Below are 18336 nucleotides of genomic sequence, written 5' to 3'. Positions count from 1 at the left end.
TTTACACGGAAGGTAGAGCTTCATAAAATGGCACTCACGTCCACAATGTAGTTGCAATCATACACAATTTTAGTCTAAACTTGAGTAGGGATAGCAGAGGGTGTCCTTGCTTTAAACTGTGACTGTTTAACAAAAAGTCCTGAATTGAATCAAGGTTAAAGCACAAAATGTCTTTTATATGCAGCTGAGCAAAGCCTTTCATTGTCAAGTTTACCTTCACATGGCTCCGTGTAAAACTTTTCATTGTGTCACTTTGAAGTTTACCTTTACTTGGCTTTGGCTTGACTTTTCAAGTGAAAAATTGGCTGAATATAGATGATGTGTCTTGTCAACAAACATCACACTCTTTGTGTTCTAAACTACCCTCCATATAGAGACCAGGGTTTACAATATTCACCTATGCAATACTTATCAGCTGCAAAGATTTGAGTAATCATTGTTACAAGATTCTAATTTGGGCTCAGATATAAAGGAGCTTTAGGATCCTGCGTGTATTTATTCAAAGACAGTATTTTGTCTTTGTCTGACCAACAATTATGACATTGCTAAATCAATTTGCAACTTCATAGCTTTACAACTTTTTCCACTAGATCCCTTGCAACTGTCACCAAGTTCCTGCTTATGGTGGAAAGTCTCTGTAAATAACATTAAAAAGAGCACAGTATAGTCCTCTATATGGAAAGTGTCATTGGTGCTGTATAAATTTAACAAATTTAACTGAATTGAATTGACCCTACAAATGAAATAGGGGATTTCATATGACCCCTACCTGTCAATATATGATAAAAAAACTGAGTTCTAAAATAATAAAAATCATAAATGGTAAAAAGAGTAAATAGGAATTCTGTGGCTTGAAATATATGACTGATTGCTGCACATTAGCACAAACCACATTCATCCTCGAAATGTCTGTCAAATATTGAACATACTTTCTCTCTTTGTTGGCTTGGTTACATGTTTGTTGTTGTGTTTGTTTGTTTAGTTTCTTTGAAATTTTACAAAGGTCTATACTGCTACAGAATGGTTTGAAAAAAAGAGTGCCTTTTAATTCCATGAGGGCACGTCCTCACAAATAAATGCAATTTATTTACCTTTAATGTTCTGGTGGGGGCCCAGCCTGTGCCATCAATAGAGTGTTCCCGCAATAAGCTGCATTAAAAAAAAAGAAAGAAAGAAATACACGGTCATTTACAATACTTACATGTCATCAAAGACACGTTGTAACAGCTTGGCATTATACATGGTTTCTTTCTATGTACTGTAAAGCTTTATACTGTGATGCAAATCATGCAATGCCAAAGACGTGAGCTTCGAAAGAGAATGTGACTGGCTACATCGTTTAAGGGTTTGCCCATTAAATTCCAGGTAATGTATGTGGAAATGGATGTCAGGTGAGAGGAATAATGTGTTTTTTGTAACTTGAGATAAAAAGAGTCATGAAGGAGACAACACTACCTCAAGCAGATCTCTCCATTCTCTGTGATGTTAGGATGCCATATTCTGGTCAGACATCTCACTTTAGGAGGCTGGAGATCAAGAGAGAGATAGCAAGAAAGGCGAGAGAAGGAGAGGCACATCTTTGATTATTTTATTATTTAATTATATTTGAAACAAACATTTAATAATCAGTCTTTACTGGTCAGAGAATCCTGACATGATGGTGTAAATGGAACTGAGCTTCAGGTTCTCATTGATGATTGGCATTAAAATCATTCACTCAATAAACACTCAACACTGCGCTTGATGCTGTGAGGAATACTCGGCTTTGGCTTGACTTTTCATTGTGTTCTGTAAAGATTCAGTTTCTTCAGCAGCATTTCCTAAATTCACCCCCATTTTTGTCAGTTTAAGAAAGTGAAAAAATGGCTGAATATAGATCACAATTTTTCTGATTTTAAATTCAGACAAAACTGAAGTTCTTGTAATTGGACCCAAACACCTCAGAAACTCTGAAACTTTCTAGAGACTTAGTTACTTTAGATGGGATCACCCTGGCCTCCAGCTCCACTGTAAAGAATCTTGGAGTTGTTTTTGATCAGGATTTGTTCTTTAATGTCCACATAAAACAAATTTCAAGGACTGCATTTTTCCAATCAAAAAATCAAAATCAGACGCATCGTGTCTCCAGCGGATGCAGAAAAACTAGTCCACGCATTTGTTACTTCAAGGCTGGACTATTGTAACTCTTTGTTATCAGGCTGCTCCAATAAGTCTCTTTGGACTTTGCAGCTAATTCAGAATGCTGCTGCACGTGTTCTGACAGGAACCAAGATCAGAGATCACATCTCTCATTCTGGCTTCTTTGTATTGGCTACCTGTTAAATCTAGAATATAATTTAAAATTATCTTCCTTACTTACAAAGTTCTTCATGGTCAGGCACCATCATATATACCATTTTTGATAGAGCTTTTAGTTAGGGCTGGCTCAGGACATCCCTTAGTTATGCTGCCATAGGACTAGACTGCCAGAGGACACAGGTTCCACTGCTACTGTAATCATTTTAGATATACTTTATTAATCCCACTACAGGGAAATTTACTCATTCATTTTATGCATAGAGATATTATTAATTTTATTTTTCATTGTAATTGTACAATATGTCTCTGTTGATTTGTTCTGTACACGTGACATCCATTGCACGTCTGTCCGTCCTGGGAGAGGGATCCCTCCTCTGTGGCTCTTCCTGAGGTTTCTTCCACATTTTTTCCCTGTTAAAGGTTTTTTGTGGGCAAGTTTTTCCTCACTCGAACCGAGGGCCTAAGGACAGAGGGTGTCACTCCCTGTACAGATGTTTTAAAACATGGACCCAAACACAGGTTATCTTTTCTTTTCTTTATAGATAATGTGTGAAATGTTCTCCAAACCAATTCACTGGTTGACTTCTTCAGCCATGAACACTTGAATAGACTAGCCCTGAAAACTAAGGCCAGTGTCCAGAGATGGTTGTGTGTTGAGCTTTTAACTAGTCTAGTAAGACACTGGGTCTAATGCATGAATGTTTCCTTGTTTTTCTTTTATATTTGTTCATGCGTAACTTGCTTTTTTATCATCATTATAAGCACAAAAATCCAGGTTGACTTTTATGCATATTGGCTTACGTTTAGTCTTGGGTAAAGATTTTGATCCTACCTAAGAACAAGTGGGAAGGACACAAGTACTGATGCATGCCACAAACATTATCCACACACACACAATTGTCAAGATCAAACGTGCGTAGGAACGATTCATGCATGAGGCAAGCGTCCCCCACAGACAGGGCTTCTTTATGAACTCAGTTTCAGAGGCTGATGGACATGTAAGTAAGTGTGGTGTGGTTATGGTGCAGGACTGTCATTTTTCTTGACTGGTAAATGCCACATTGGCTTTTGTTGTTGAAAAAGTACAATACTAAATATGTCTATTAATCATTTTGAACAATATGTTAGAATAATGACTGACATTATTTAAGTTGTGCACTTATTTAAATATAAAATAAATAAAAAAACAAGAGCAGGAAACTGGCATAGAAATCAGCAAAGCTAAGAATGAAGGCTGTGCCCTTGAAATACTGACGTCGATACAGTCAATGCACTGAGCTTCGCATGGTGTGTTGACACTGTGGCCACACGGCCAGGCTAAAGCTGACCTGCGGGGATGCTTTCAGGCAGAACAAATAAGTGGGATATTCAGACAGCAGCTGCTTCTCATGAACGACGTTTTACAGCAGTGATTCTGTCTTTTACATTAGACATCATCATGCTGAAAAGCTTACTCATGTTTGCTTTGAAATGAATCAAAAAAATATAAAAAATAAGAATTAGGGGTTAAGACAATTGGTACAAATGTTAAAATATTGCATGCATACTTTAACACACATTTCCAACCTCTCCCCAGCTATTTTTCTAATTAATTCATACATTTATTGTTTTGTTTTCTGTATTATTCATATTTTTTTCTCCTATGTGAATGCGAATGTAAATGTATGTACATTTATAATGCATATAGGAGTGCATTAGTGAATAGATTTAGAAGTGTTATGCACACAATATTTCTCCTCCATAATGAATGCAAATAGGCAAAAAGGTAAAGCAATAAAAAAGATGGTCATAAAAAAACCTGATGGATAGAAATCCATTTAGACCACAGTATTAACCTAAAGCCTATATTTTTGGACTGTTGTAATGGGGCTAGAGGTAAGATTTCAAATCAGACTGCTTTTGTCAACTAATTTGATGTGTAGGACGACAGGCAGGGAAATCTGTTTCGGAGGACCAATAACTACTGTCCATAATTACTTTATTACAGAGTTAACAGGGAGTGTCATTCCCCTGACTCAACTACGCTTGTGCAATTAAACCCCATTATGGATGTAATATGACTTAATTAGAGGAAATACTGATCCTCTGAAACTTTACCTTTCACACTGCTCTCCTCCAACGTTTAATTATTGGATGTTCACTATTCACCATTATCATTCTGTGGCAGGCATCATAAAACTGCCACAGATTGCTGCATGTCAAGAAAACACACTGTGGGTGTGTGTATACATACAAGTGTACATCAAGATACAAACAAAAGACACACATTCACAGATATATAAACACAATCTGGAAAGGGTAGATAAAGTCTGTGAAGCAGGAATGAATACAAAGAACAGACAAAAAGCAATCAGCAGACTAACTCCAACTCCTGAAGGCCACGTGAAAAATGCAGCATTCTGCAAACATTTCACCCAGAGAGAAAAAGAAAATCTTCCCATGTGAATTTCAAATAAAAGAAATGTGACGCACATTTTTATTTTGTGCAAGCAGTTGTTGTTCCAGAGACGGCTTCATTCAGAAAACAACACGACAGAGCAAAACAGACCAGACCACAATCTGACAGCAAATCTGGAAGGGAGGTTATTTTGACAGGCCAAAACGGAAGGAACCTACTAATGCTGACAACAGAAATACACAGGCAGGCACACACACAGAAGACAAATAGACTTTTGAAACCAAACTCTGAGGGATAACTGGACTACTTACCACCATGTTATAGGCTTCTGGGACATCTATTTCAAACTGAAACCTTCCACTTTGGTAGTAACCCTCATCTGGAAGCAGACAGAGAAAGAAAGACAGAGGGCAATTGCTTTCAGTTAAATTTACATAAAAAGATATGTTTTATGAAAAACATCAACTCACACTTTCCTGTGGACCTGTGGATAATCACACAAGGTTCAGAAATGCATCATCAAAACCTTTTGGATTAAGTATCATGCACAGGGAAAGCAATTTAGAGTAGGGCAAAGTTATTCTTGTAATGAGGACAGCTCAGAAAGTGCATCTGTTTCATATTGTCTTCTATGAACAATAAAAACAAAGAATAATGAGCCCTGTCTGTAGGTATAAGGGAACGGTCATGCACTTAAAAATGAGAGGCTGAGTTGGTGTGTTTCCAAAAGTACAAAAGAACATGTGCTGGCACGTCATTTATTTACCTGATACAGTACACTAACAGCACTACAAGCTTAATTTCAGCTGGCTTAAACTTTTTTTTGCCAGTGGCCTCTGTTAGGACCCCATCACCCCCTTGCCAACACAGTTGTCAGTGGTCTGAAATGAAATAGAAAGAATGTGTCTTTGCTCAGTGAAGCAAATTAATCTGCAACAGGGGGATAAATGAAAGGACTAAGTGGAAGTACTGAATTTCAATCGAGGGAGTTTATCTCAGGGGAGTAAAGGCCTAATTTGTAATCACATTCACTGAGGCAGACAAATGTAGAGAGAGCTACAAACACATGTTAGCGGAAAACATTTTAGATATATCTAAACCTTTGAAAGCTGTCCAATCACACAGTTCCTCCCTCTCCCCAGATGTTTAGAGTCAACTCGAGGCTTGTTCAGCTTCGTTAATTAGTTGGATAAAATGTACATTCATGCTGTGAACTTCAGGGATCAGAGTAGGAGAAGGTAGAGAAGAGATTCAGATTTGGACAGAAAGAAATAACTGGAGCTCATCTCTTGTTAGAGCTCAGTCAAGTCGACTGAGACTTGTAACAACTCCTGATTGAACTCAGAAAGAAAGAGATTGAAATGAAAGGAAAGGAAAGCACTTGGTAATAATGTGAGCATGTGTATGTGCTCGATTGACTGAGCAGCCAGTATCCAGATTTGCACATTTTGCATAAAAATACCTCAGCCAGACTCAGAGAATACAAAAAATTCTCGTACATGGAGAATATTAAAATATGCTTCTGGGTATATTTTGAACACATTTTCATATAGTACCAAAACGTCCTTTACTTTCATTGCTTTTTATGTCAAAACTATGAATATGGATGGAGCTATCTGAAGCTAGACTGATTTTAGTTAACAGGTGTGCCTATAGGCCCACTGTAGTAACCGCTCAACTAAGTAAAGAGAAACGACAGTCCACCATTACTTTTAAGACATGAAGGTCAGCCAATCTAGAAACTTTCAAGAACTTTGAATGGGTCTTCAAGTGCAGTCATAAAAACCATGAAGAATCTGGATCTTGTGAGGACCGCCCCAGGAAAGGAAGACCAAGAGTTACCTCTGCTGCAGAGGATAAGTTCAGTTACCAGCTAAAGAAACAGCACCTCAGATTAGAGCCCACATAAATGCTTCACAGAGTTCAAGAAGCAGACACATCTCTACACGGACTGTTCAGAGGAGACTGTGTGGAACGGTCAAAGTGCTGCAAATAAACCACAACTGAGGGAGACCAACAAGAAACAGAGCCAAGAAGGAATACAAGAAACGGACTAGTGGAAATCTGAACTTTGGTCTGATTAATCCAAATTTGAAATCACTGGTTCAAGAGTGTGCAAAGCTGTCGTCAAAGCAATAATTCATCAAACTACATAATTCCATGTGTTCTATTAGAATTTTGATGTCTTCATTATCAATCAACAATATAGAAAAAACACTGAATGAGAATGTATGGGGAGCCAAAAATGTTATTAACATTTTACAATAATGCTATACAAAACGTTTTCCATACTGCTCTGATACAGTATAATTAATAATAGGTAATGGGTTTTTATGCATACATTCAAAACTGGCATAAAGACAAGCAGCTCTCACCCTCCCTCCCTCCCTCCCTCCCTCCCTCTCTGTTTACGCTAAGCACTGAGCAATTTGAGATAAGGCCGTGGTTAAAGGGACTATCTAAACCCCACCTGATTCCATTCACTCCAACAAAGACAGTTACAATTTAATTAGACCGCACAAACAGTCTCCCCTCTATTATAAATGAGGAGAGGCCGAGAGAGAGAGAAATGCTTTGTGAAATAGAGTAATGCCGTCTGAACAAGTGATGAGGAGGACAGGAAGGAACATCTAGAGCATCGGTAACCAAAAGGTGGATGGGTACTAAAGGGACAAAAGAGAATAAACAAAAAAGAGAAAAAAGCAACCAATTTAAAGAGGGACAGACAGAGAGCATCTTCTGACTAACAGCTGCAGTCAGAGGTCATAAATAATTCATGAGTGTCTTCAGCACACTGGAACTATCCGTCTCTGCTGTCACAAGACACTATGACACACACACACACACACACACACACACACACACACACACACCTAGAGATAATTTGTTAGGAAGTTACAAATGTTCAAATGACAGAAATAAAGTTCACAAATTCATCCAAAACAAGATAAGGAGAAATAATACTAATGATTCTTTTTTTTTTTTTACTTCTGGATATATATAGGTGTTTTCAATTTGTTAAAGTGGAACTAGACTGAAATTCTGCCCAAAAAAATACACCAGTAGACTGCACAGGCCAAACACAATAGGGGGCCTTGTGGCTACGTAGTTTGTGACAGGAGGGAACACCGATCAAAGTGACAGACGGACCACCCGCTATGGCAGTATGAGCTAATTGAGCTGACCAGGCACGAGAAGCTGCTGTCAGGCTCTCCATGTACATACTGAAAACACAGAGAGTCAGTCGGAGGATTGGCAGTCACTAGAAGAACCATTCATGGCTGTCTGTGAAAAAAGTTTCTGCATGGTACCTGTGTTGGAACGTGGCCCTAAAAGGCAAAGTTTCAGGTGCGTGTATTGATGGGGGGAGTGTCAGCACAGCTACATTGACAATTGACAACAAAATTAAGTTAGACTTTAATGAGGAACTACTAAAATGCAAAGGTGGATGACACAAGCACAACCCACTGCAGTTGATGACCTGACCTGACATATCAGGAAAAATCCCCTAAGTCACATGCTGCTGTGTATCACATTACCATGGTTACCAAATGATTTTAGCATAATTACATAGTTTGTTTTCGTAAATTGCTCAGAAGATTGCATCCTTGACATTCGATTGTTCGGCAGATGGATTTCACTCCAAGTTTACTTTTGCGGGATGCTGTTACGTCACATAATCACGAGGCTAGTCTGCTTTGAATTAAAGTTCAGTTGAAAGCGGATTGAGACAGACCTTTTAAAGTGGTATGAAATCACCCTTCCTTAACATATAATTGGAGCTTTTGTCTAGATGGACATTTTTGATGTTCTGACAGCCGCAAAGAAAAAAAATGGTGTGAGGAAAGAAATTAGCATTCACCCCCGGATCAATTAGTGTAATTGTGATTTCCCCTGCAGGAAGAAAGAGTCAGGCAGAGTGACAAGTACAGGACATGATTGGTGTTGACGGTATTGTTTCTGACAGGCCTCTGAAGGACACATTTATAATTGTGGATACAAAGGAAAGAAAAAGTTAATTATGCCACATTACACATTTAATGAATACATACAGAGACAGTATTCTATGTATTATTTAAATGTTTATAATAATGCAAATAGAACAATGCCACTGTCTGTCACCGTAGTTGGAGCAAAAAGCTATATGATCATAACTGAGCTCACAAACCAGCCCAATTACAGTTAAGTAATGTTTCCCATGACGCATGAAACTCTGCAATACAAACAATACTTCAAGGCAGCAGCTGCACTGTAACATGTGCATAAAGATAACCATGCAGCCTCTGTCACTGTCTCTTGGCCGTACACCACCAAAAAAAAAAATCTAAATATCAAAACAAGCAGTTGTTTAAAGCACCTCTCACTGCTGCTGTTAGCTTAATCTATTGTTTATCCTGTTTATCTCTGTATCTGTGTAATAAGATGATCATATTACACACATTACAAAATCTTATTATGCTATTATCTGTGTGTCTATGTAATAGCTTCAGGAGAAGCACCAGCAAGTTTAAATACTACTGACTCGGCTCCATAGAAAAGACATTTACAAACAGGTCAAGTGTCCATACATTTTAGAGAAAGATCTGAGACAAACAAAAAGCACAAAACCTCTCCAGTTTGGAGGCTTAAAAGACAAAATGAGGTCAGAATAAAACAGAAGTCATACTCAAAGCCCAGACGTGACTCACATCGACAAGCTGTAGAATAGCTGTTAACAGGAGATTGAACCAGAATACTTGTGAGTAAATGTGCAAAAAGACAAAAAAAAATCATCCAAGGTGTGAGACATATTCAAAAGAACTATAAGATATACCTTTGATGCTCAATGTCCCTCTACAAAGTACTGATGAGGAGTTAAATAACTCTTTAGAAACATGTGTTTATTTCAGCATTAGGGATAGCTGTGTGTCAAAAATAAATAAATAAATCACTCAATTATCATTTTTGCCAAAGAGTGTTTCAAGCAGACATATCTGAGAGAAACAGACAATGTTTTTTGTACATCAATTTTTCTTCATCATTTTACTTCTAAAAATCCCAACCGTGATATGAGACTGTGTTCCAAAGTGTGGCTGCTGTCCCCATTCCTCAGAGACGCAAGAGCCTGGGGCCCAACGGGTCACAGCACAGGACTGTTGCATGGGAAACTCAACAGATTAAATAAAGAGACATTCTGACTGATGGGAGATTGAAAAAAAGATAATTGATTTTGCCATTTTATGTTTGTTTTGTTGTTTCATCAAAATGAATGTCAGATACACCTTGGGAAAATAAATATTTAGATGTAATACACAGTGCAATAATAAAACCGTAATCACAAATAAAACATGAAATAATCAGTTCCAAACCACTGGTTTAATTGGATTTGGGAACACATTTATTGATGTGTATGTGCATATTAGTTTGTTTTTTTGTGTTTTGTTGTTCAGACAAAGAAGAGAAGTGTTATTAACCACCCAGCCAAATTTGATTAAGATTAAAAATATCGACAAGTTTATGAAATTAGGTGTCAAAACTAAAAATGAGCAGTATTCTCAGCTCCAGGACTGTGGGGGTGTGTCCACTGAATGTGCTGAAGCCACGGCCACTCGTGGGAGCAGTCATCCAGCAGTTATGAAGCTAAACTGAAACGTGTCAGGTGAGTTCAGAAAATGACATGATTAACTTTAAAAGAAAAAAATGCTGGACTTAAAACTGGTGGAAAACATGTTTTCAGCAACTATTTTCCAACATATTTGATGTATTTTCATGTTTTCAGCAACTATTTTCCAACATATTTGATGTATTTTGAAAGTCTGAAGAATAAATATTCATTATTCAAGAACTGTCCATAGCTGAAAAGGGTCAGCCTTCTGTCATAATGGTGGTATTTGGAGAGAGAGGTATGTGGTTTAGAAAGGTCAAGAGTGAAAAAAAAAAAAAAAAAAAAAAAAAAAAAAAAAAAAAAAAACATCAAAAGCTGCTTGGATGAATACTGTAAAAAAGTTCAATGAGAGGATATCACAACAGTTTCTGTGTAAAAGGGGATTAAGCTTGTCTTCATCACAAAAAGATGAATTTCTGGGCTTGTGTAGTATGTTTTGTAGTTGGAGCCAATAAGGACTGGGGCCTTAGACTTTTTGGACGAACAGCAGTAAATCACACACCTAAATTACAGTATTACCTGCAGCATGAGTAATGTTCATCTCAAGCAGACCGTGCAGCTCCCTACCATTCCCATGAGGAACAATAAAAGGAAAACACAAAAGGAAAACGAGAAAAGGAAAGGGAAGAAGCACCTAGAAGAGCCTTGAGCTATAAATTCTCCTCATAACAAGTCAAGATGATTTTACCTTACACTGGTTTGGATATAAGAAACACCCTGCATCCTGAGGCAAGTTCCGTTCCCCATTTTTTATTTTGCTGCCTAACCACAATTACCTTCCCTGCAGCGCAAAATAAAGCTTCTGAGTGTCTAATATGCTATGATTCTCAAAAAGAAATCTGACAGTAGTGTGAGGACAATAGAAACATTAGACACCTAATAGCATCTCGCAACACATGAAAAAAAACAAGACGTCTTTTCCATATTTCCCAAATTCAATTTTTGTCCTGTAAAAGCAAAAGAGAGAATCAATGTATTATCTGATTAGTGTTTTCAGAAATTCATTCTTCACTTACAGCTAGAAAGTACAGAACAATAAAATATGTTCACACTCAACCTCTGCTTTGTAGAGATCACACTATACTACTATATAGCCTACTATATCAGATCTGATGCTGTATTTTAATAATGCTGGTATGCCCTGTCTAAAAATGATAAAGTGAGGCCACTGTGTTAAAACACTAGATTGTGAAAATTGGTGAACCAGGCATCACCTGCCTGCCTAGCTGCCACTGGAGGGGACACAGACAGGTGAGAACCAGAACCACTAATTGAGGAAAGTGAAAGGAAAGGAAGTGAAAAAGGGGGGGTGGACGTCTGTGTGTGTGTGTCTGTGTGTGTGTGTGTCAGGAGATCCAGAGGTTTTGAATAATTGAGCAGGTCTTTCTTTGAGAACTCAATCCTCCGTACCAACTCCTCTTAAAAGAACATGACACCAAACCCGGTCTCTAATTGCTGATCTTTGCTTTTCTCTGCAGATTTTGCTTACAAAAGCCTTTGTGAAAACTAAGCTGTACAGTACAGACTTAGGTGACAGGGAGAATGATGAATCACAGATCACACACCATACATACACACCCACCCATATACACACACACACACCCATATACACACACTCACGCAGCCTGAAAACTTTAAATAAATTCACCACACACTAAAACAATGTACTTTTATTGGGTTTCAAATTGGCATACTAAAATGTATAACAATGTAACATGAATTCATTTTCTAAACTGAAATAATACAATGAACACACTTCGTCTATTTTAATGAGAAAAAATTAATTAGAGGCCTATGCACGTTCTCGTAGAATCATCCAGTAACTCCAATGTTATGCTACACTGGTCTGTGCAGCTCGGGGCCTCCTTAAGCTCTTGTTTCTTTAAGCTGGACCTATCTGAAGTAACACCGAGTGTGACTTCTGTGATACCTTCATTCCTGATCTAAGAATAATGTTGTAACAAAGAACAAGGAACTGTTGGCTTCACCCAAACTATCTGAAATGACAAAAAGAGTCAAGTCAGAAGAGTTTTCTTCCTGTTTCCTGTCATGTTTTGACAGTGGAAAAGCAAGTCAGTCGTGTGTTTGTTTCTCTTACATTTGAATTGTTTGTCTCGTGTCTGTGTTGTTGACTAGCGTGCTGCTAGCTTCTTAATCACTAGTCTATAAATGTAAATGTTATGGCGACTGATAATGTATTTTTGTAAGTTCAGGTGCCAGAGAGGCACCAAACTTCTTTTTGGCCTTGAACTGATTATTGGGAACCCCTGCATCTTACAAATGTACCTCTCAAATGCAGCTTTTGGTGCTATCGTAACACAAAAAACTCTGAACAAAGGATAAGTAACTTAACTAACTCAGTATTAGAGCTGCAACTATACAAAGACTATCCAAAGACTAATGAAACTAGATTGAAAACACCAACAAACACCAACAAGACAGCCTCTGCAACATATTTGAGGGTTGTTTCTGCTACATATGCCAGTAAATATTGGCCCACCACTGCGGCTCCACAAGCCAACAGTCCAAAGAAAAATGAGCCAAAATGTTTGTTGTAAGATTCTCTCAGAGTTTGATCCAAATTTCCTGGTTAAACTTCGGCTTGTCATATATGCTGTAGTTACGTGGACTATTAATTACTATAATTCATAATTTAATAAATTCAATTTTTCTTTTTGACAAAAAAAGTGGTTTAAAATAATCTCCTTACATCCTATTAGATCACCTGATAACTATTTTTCATTAGCATTCGCATTTGTTGCCTCGTCAGACTTCAGGGCAATAATATGCTCTCTCACCTCAGCAATTATTTTAATCAGTACAATGTTATCAGAACTGATAAGAGCCATGAAATTAATAGATAATAGCCAAGAAATCTGCACATGGTGCATGACTCTGGTGCCTCGATTGTGTTTGAAAATATTCTGTCCATGTTTCACCTTCCTCAGTTACCAGTCTCTTTTCCTTTCCCTCTCTTTACATTACACACACACACACACACACACACACACACACACACACACACACACACACACACACACACACACACACACACACAGTCTTCACTTTCTCCCAGTCTCAGTCTCGTCTGTCTGTTCTCAGTCTGTTCACCTTGTCATCAAAAAACAGATGAAGACAGATTTCCACATTTTGTAAATGTGAAGATGACATTGAGCTTGAGGACGGAGAGAAAGTGTGTGTGCTTGTGCGTGTGACAAATAAAAGAGCAGGAAGTGAGAGGTAAGTGAGCCTCCAGAGACCTGGGTAATCCCACACCAGGGTGCTTGGTTTGTACAATATTCGACAGGTAGCCCACTTAGCTTGGAACAGTGCTGAGGAGGCAGATTGTACTTGTGGAATAATGATTGTGCTGCAGTAATGTGGAAATACAGAAAAGACTGGAGTGTCATTTAAAAGAGAATACTTACACAGACACAAATCACTAACATTTGCATGTACTCCTATTCCATCATACATGACATCCTCCTCCCCCACAATGTGCACACACAAACTCTGCATAATGTCTGGAAGTAAGACGGCACAAAATGGGAAAGCAGTAGATACGGCATGACAGAGAATGTGGTAAGTCCGAAGATGAGAAGGACTGGCCAAGATAAAATGGGCTTAAAAGTGGGGCCACTGCTGTTGCATGAACAGAATGTAAAGTATGAAAAGTCTGACATGAATTAAGCAATATTACATGAGAGGGTGTGCTCCAACATCAGTATTGGCACAACATTGATGCTGTCAGGTCCGAGTACCACTTGCTCCGAGATCCGTAAGCGTCATTTGAGCACATTCTAAGTGTCTAGCTGATCAATCAGATTGCTCGGTCGAAACTACTTGTTGTATAATTAAAGCATTAACGTCACCTCTTTCACCACCTACGCAAGTATCGTGTCAAACTATTTGAAGAGATTCTACAAATGAGAGCCCTGAATAAAAACTCAAAACAATCCCCAGAGTCACTTTGTGAAAGGCTGCGAAGAAATCACGAAGATGGAAGAGTTAAGCGGCTGTAGATCTGCAGAGACTGCTGTAAAATGTAATCAGAAATAGGCCTTTCTATGTGGTCATTTTAGAACATATACTTTATTTTCCTGAGGGGAAATTTGGCTTGGGCAATACTGCTACACACAGCTGCAATATGTAGCCAACACAACAGCGCACCAAAGACACAACAATAAATAAATACACGCCATTCCAAAAAAATGACGAATGAAGTCATAGAAAAATGAAACCATACTTATTCATTGAATGAAATGTGATCTATACTGTGATATGTGTCATTGTCAGGATATGAGATCATCATATGATATGGCACAGTTCTATGCGCAGCAGCAGTTTTGGTTTTAATAACCTGGTTCAGGGTCCCTGCTAGACTTTCTCCCTCACTTAGGCTTTGATAAAGGGTATATAATAAATTCACAATCCTAAATAAAATTTGACTTCAAATGAGTTTAAATGATTAAATCAGTAATTTATGTAAGAACAGACAAGGGGACGGAGATGTTTTGTTTTCTTTCTCTTACCGGGAGACACTGCCAGCTGAAAATGATGCAGCTTGTCCTCGTCTGGGAAACTGGCTTTGCATGTACCTGAACAAGAAAAATGGAGAAAGGAAGAGTTATTGGTTATTAGAGTTAAAGGTTGTAGAAAAATGTATCATTACTTTTTATTACCTGGCTTTGTGCCAAATAATGACACTGAAATCAATAATAGATTGTATTTTCATTAAAAGCTTCCTAAGCCACAACATGTTCAGACTTTTCACACTGCAGGATTTATGCCTTGGGACTCCCTGTGGCACCACATTCCCCCCTGGTGTTCAAGGATATGAACTGCGCTCAAGGACACTGACATCGCCTTTAACCATATTCATGTGTAAGACATTTTTAGTCAAACATAACATCACATCAGATCTTTACAGTGAATTACTTTTTTCCGTTTAGTATACAATTAGACTCTGGATGGACAAGGCTCTCGATGACACATAGTGAGACTTCGAAACAACGTTATGGGATGAATTTAAAATAAACACTGAACTAAAAGCAAAAGTTCAACCACTATTTAAATCAGGCAGAGCATTCTGCTGTGGGCTGCATAAAGCTCTACAAATAATTGATGATCAATTTAACACATCTGAAAGTTTATTTGTTTTGTTCCAAACTTTCTCCACCAAGCTCACAGTTCATTTACGCCAAACTGGTCGGCATTACTGAGGAAAAACCACGTTTCAGTCAGCATTCAAGGTCACACGTATGACGTTTCAGTTCACAACAATCCAAGTATAAAAATGTGTGTTTATGTGTGTGCGTCTCTGTGTGGAAAAATAAACAATTTCCCGGTGGAATTGTAGCAGAAGACACCTTTCATAAATTGACCCACAACCTTGGATGTGTCCCTCAGCAGCTGTTAAATCCTGGCCTTCAGTTTGTCTCCTGTTTCTTATTTATTGTGTGTTGCCGTAAGTCACCTGATGAAAAACACCTGCGCACGAGTAGTTGTGCGTTTGCGAGATTTACACACAATCAACGGCCCCAAACTGATAAACGCTAGATGTTCTGCCGAGAGTCAAATTTCACACTGAAGAGGTGTCAAAAATCAACAGACAAAAACACAGCAGATGCAGTGGTGTCAGTAGCAGTATTAGGACATCTGAAACAATTAGAAAATATGAATTGAGCATTTAGAAATAGAGAGGGGAAACACTCAAATCACTTGTAAATTAAGAAAAAAAAAGTGTGTATGAATGGATCCATAAGGCTCATTGTGCCCTTTGTGGAGTTCTGACACCACTGCTCATTTAGAGTGTATATGAGCAGATTCCCTCCTCCTTTTCACCGAGTTCCTGTCTACCCTTAATGGTGAAAATCAATCAATGTCGTCCAGCAAGACTCATGGCACAAAGCCAGGTTTCCATAAAGCACGGTGTGCACAGACTACTTCACAAAGGACCATATCTCATCATTGTGGTTAGTGATGAAGCACGCATTAGATGAGCATGATAGCTGAATGAGAGCTGGATGGTTTCTTTACCACCTTACTTCCTGTGAAGATGTAGGCCAGCAACCCCAGAACAACTGTGATGTTTGTCTGCAATGTGTTTCTGAGAATGTGTCAAAGTGCAGCTCAGAAAGGGCTAAGGGCTTGTAGTTTTTTTTTTCCCCCTCTCAGTGTTGAGCAGATTTTCTTTGAGATGCATCTTATCTAGAAGATGAATGACACAAACATATTTCCCAGCAAACCAGACATTTTTACTCAGAATCAGAGCTAATAGCACTCATTCATAACAATAACAAGATAACTGACTAATAAATATCCGATAGACTGGTGAGTGAGTCTCACATGAAATCCAGAAATGAAATAATCGTTGGGGGTACAGAAAAAAAAAAAGAAATAAATCCCAAAGCCAGAAGTATAACAAGCATGAAACTCATCCAAGGCTCACAGCACGTGTTTATACTTAAGAGCATGGCTCTTTTCCAGCATAATACAGCAACATTTATGTAGAAGGACTGGGTTATTTGGCTATAAAAGAAAATAGTAGTAAATGATGTTAGTCCTTCATGGAAAGGCGTTGCAGACAGAACGATTAAAAAGCAATCGGTCTATAATCTAGACTAATCAACCTTTAATCAAAACCTTTAGATGCGTACAGGCAACATGTCACAAAACATTATAATAGAATTTCCTGTTTATTGTGAAAAGGATTCTGACAGATCATCCGACAGATGCAGTACAAAAAGCATAACCTACTTCTAAACTTATCAGCCCATCTTTGGGCTTGGTTTTGTTTTCCTGCCTCCACTCAAAAATGTACAGAGTTTTATATTTATACAATATTTTTGTGGGATATATAAGGCCAGCAACAATACATCAACCGGTGTCCTCCTTCAACAATATTCCTTCATGTTGTGGCACAAAGAGTAAAAAAAAAAAAAGATAACTACAAATAAAAGAACCAGGAGGACTGTGTAAGAAAGTATGGTATACTCACACTTTCAGACTTGGAGAAGTTGTGGGGCTTAATAAACACAAATGTAAACATGGGGAGGAATGCAAAGTGACATAAATTCAGGAAATTCAGAATGAGATCAGTGTGCGAGTGTGTGGAAGTGTAAAGAATACTTACTAGGGAGATTGGCTTCAAGTTCTGCAACTTCTGTCGAGAGAAATGAAGAGAATAATGAGTCAGTCGCTTTGGATAAAAGCGTCTGCTAAATGCAATGTAATGTAATGTAATGAAGAAGAGAGCAGAGACACACACACACACACACACACACACACACACACACACACAAGCTTTCTACACACAAAAAGCTCACACTCTTTTTTTCAGTCTGCAAAGCTGCTCTGCATAAAGGCATAATCTCTAACATACAAGTCGCAGAAAATAAGTTGTCTTCTGCGTTCAATACAATGATTCACACGGAGCCGATCAGTGGACAACGAGAAGGAGGAGGGAAAAAGAGAGAGGAAGGAGAGAAGACAACCACAAGAAGACATGGAAGGAGCAGAGGGTTGTGGGCTTGGTTTTGTTTCCTGCCTCCACTCCAAAAAATGTACAGAGTTTTTATTATTTATAATATTTTTGTGGGTATATAAGGCCAGCAACAATACATCACCCGTGTTCCTTCAACCAATATTCCTCATGTTGTTGCACAAGAGTAAAAAAAAAAGTGACTACAAATAAAAGAACCGGAGGGACTGTGTAAGAAAGTATGGTATACTCACACTTTCAGACTTGGAGGTTGTGGGGCTTAATAAACACAAATGTAAACACGGGAGGAATGCAAAGTGACATTAATTCATGGTTAAATTCAGGAATGAGATCAGTGTGCGTGTGTGTGGAAGTGTCAAGAATACTTTACTGGAGTATGGCTTCAAGTTCTGCAACTTCTGTCGGAGAAATGAAGAGAATAATGAGTCAGTCGCTTTGGATAAAAGCGTCTGCTTAAATGCAATGTAATGTAAGTATGTAATAAGGAAGAGA

The 18336-nt window shown here is 38.2% G+C and overlaps 1 protein-coding gene across 1 annotated transcript in view; it reads right to left on the bottom strand.

Moving 5' to 3' along the window:
- The window catches only part of ube2f (ubiquitin-conjugating enzyme E2F (putative)), a 49191-nt gene that overhangs the window by 19145 nt on the left and 11710 nt on the right, over positions 1 to 18336 (bottom strand). The window contains exons 3-7 of the mRNA XM_027290996.1: positions 17476 to 17505; positions 14873 to 14938; positions 5008 to 5075; positions 1456 to 1526; positions 1092 to 1149 (exon numbers count right to left, since the gene is read on the bottom strand). Coding sequence (XP_027146797.1) covers positions 1092 to 1149; positions 1456 to 1526; positions 5008 to 5075; positions 14873 to 14938; positions 17476 to 17505 — 293 coding nt within the window. The remainder of the gene's footprint in view (positions 1 to 1091; positions 1150 to 1455; positions 1527 to 5007; positions 5076 to 14872; positions 14939 to 17475; positions 17506 to 18336) is intronic.

Source organism: Larimichthys crocea, chromosome XVIII (assembly GCF_000972845.2).
Source record: "Larimichthys crocea isolate SSNF chromosome XVIII, L_crocea_2.0, whole genome shotgun sequence".
Taxonomy (NCBI): domain Eukaryota; kingdom Metazoa; phylum Chordata; class Actinopteri; family Sciaenidae; genus Larimichthys; species Larimichthys crocea.
The sequence above is the reverse complement of the archived record's forward strand: the minus strand, read 5'-3'. Positions and strand labels throughout refer to the sequence as shown.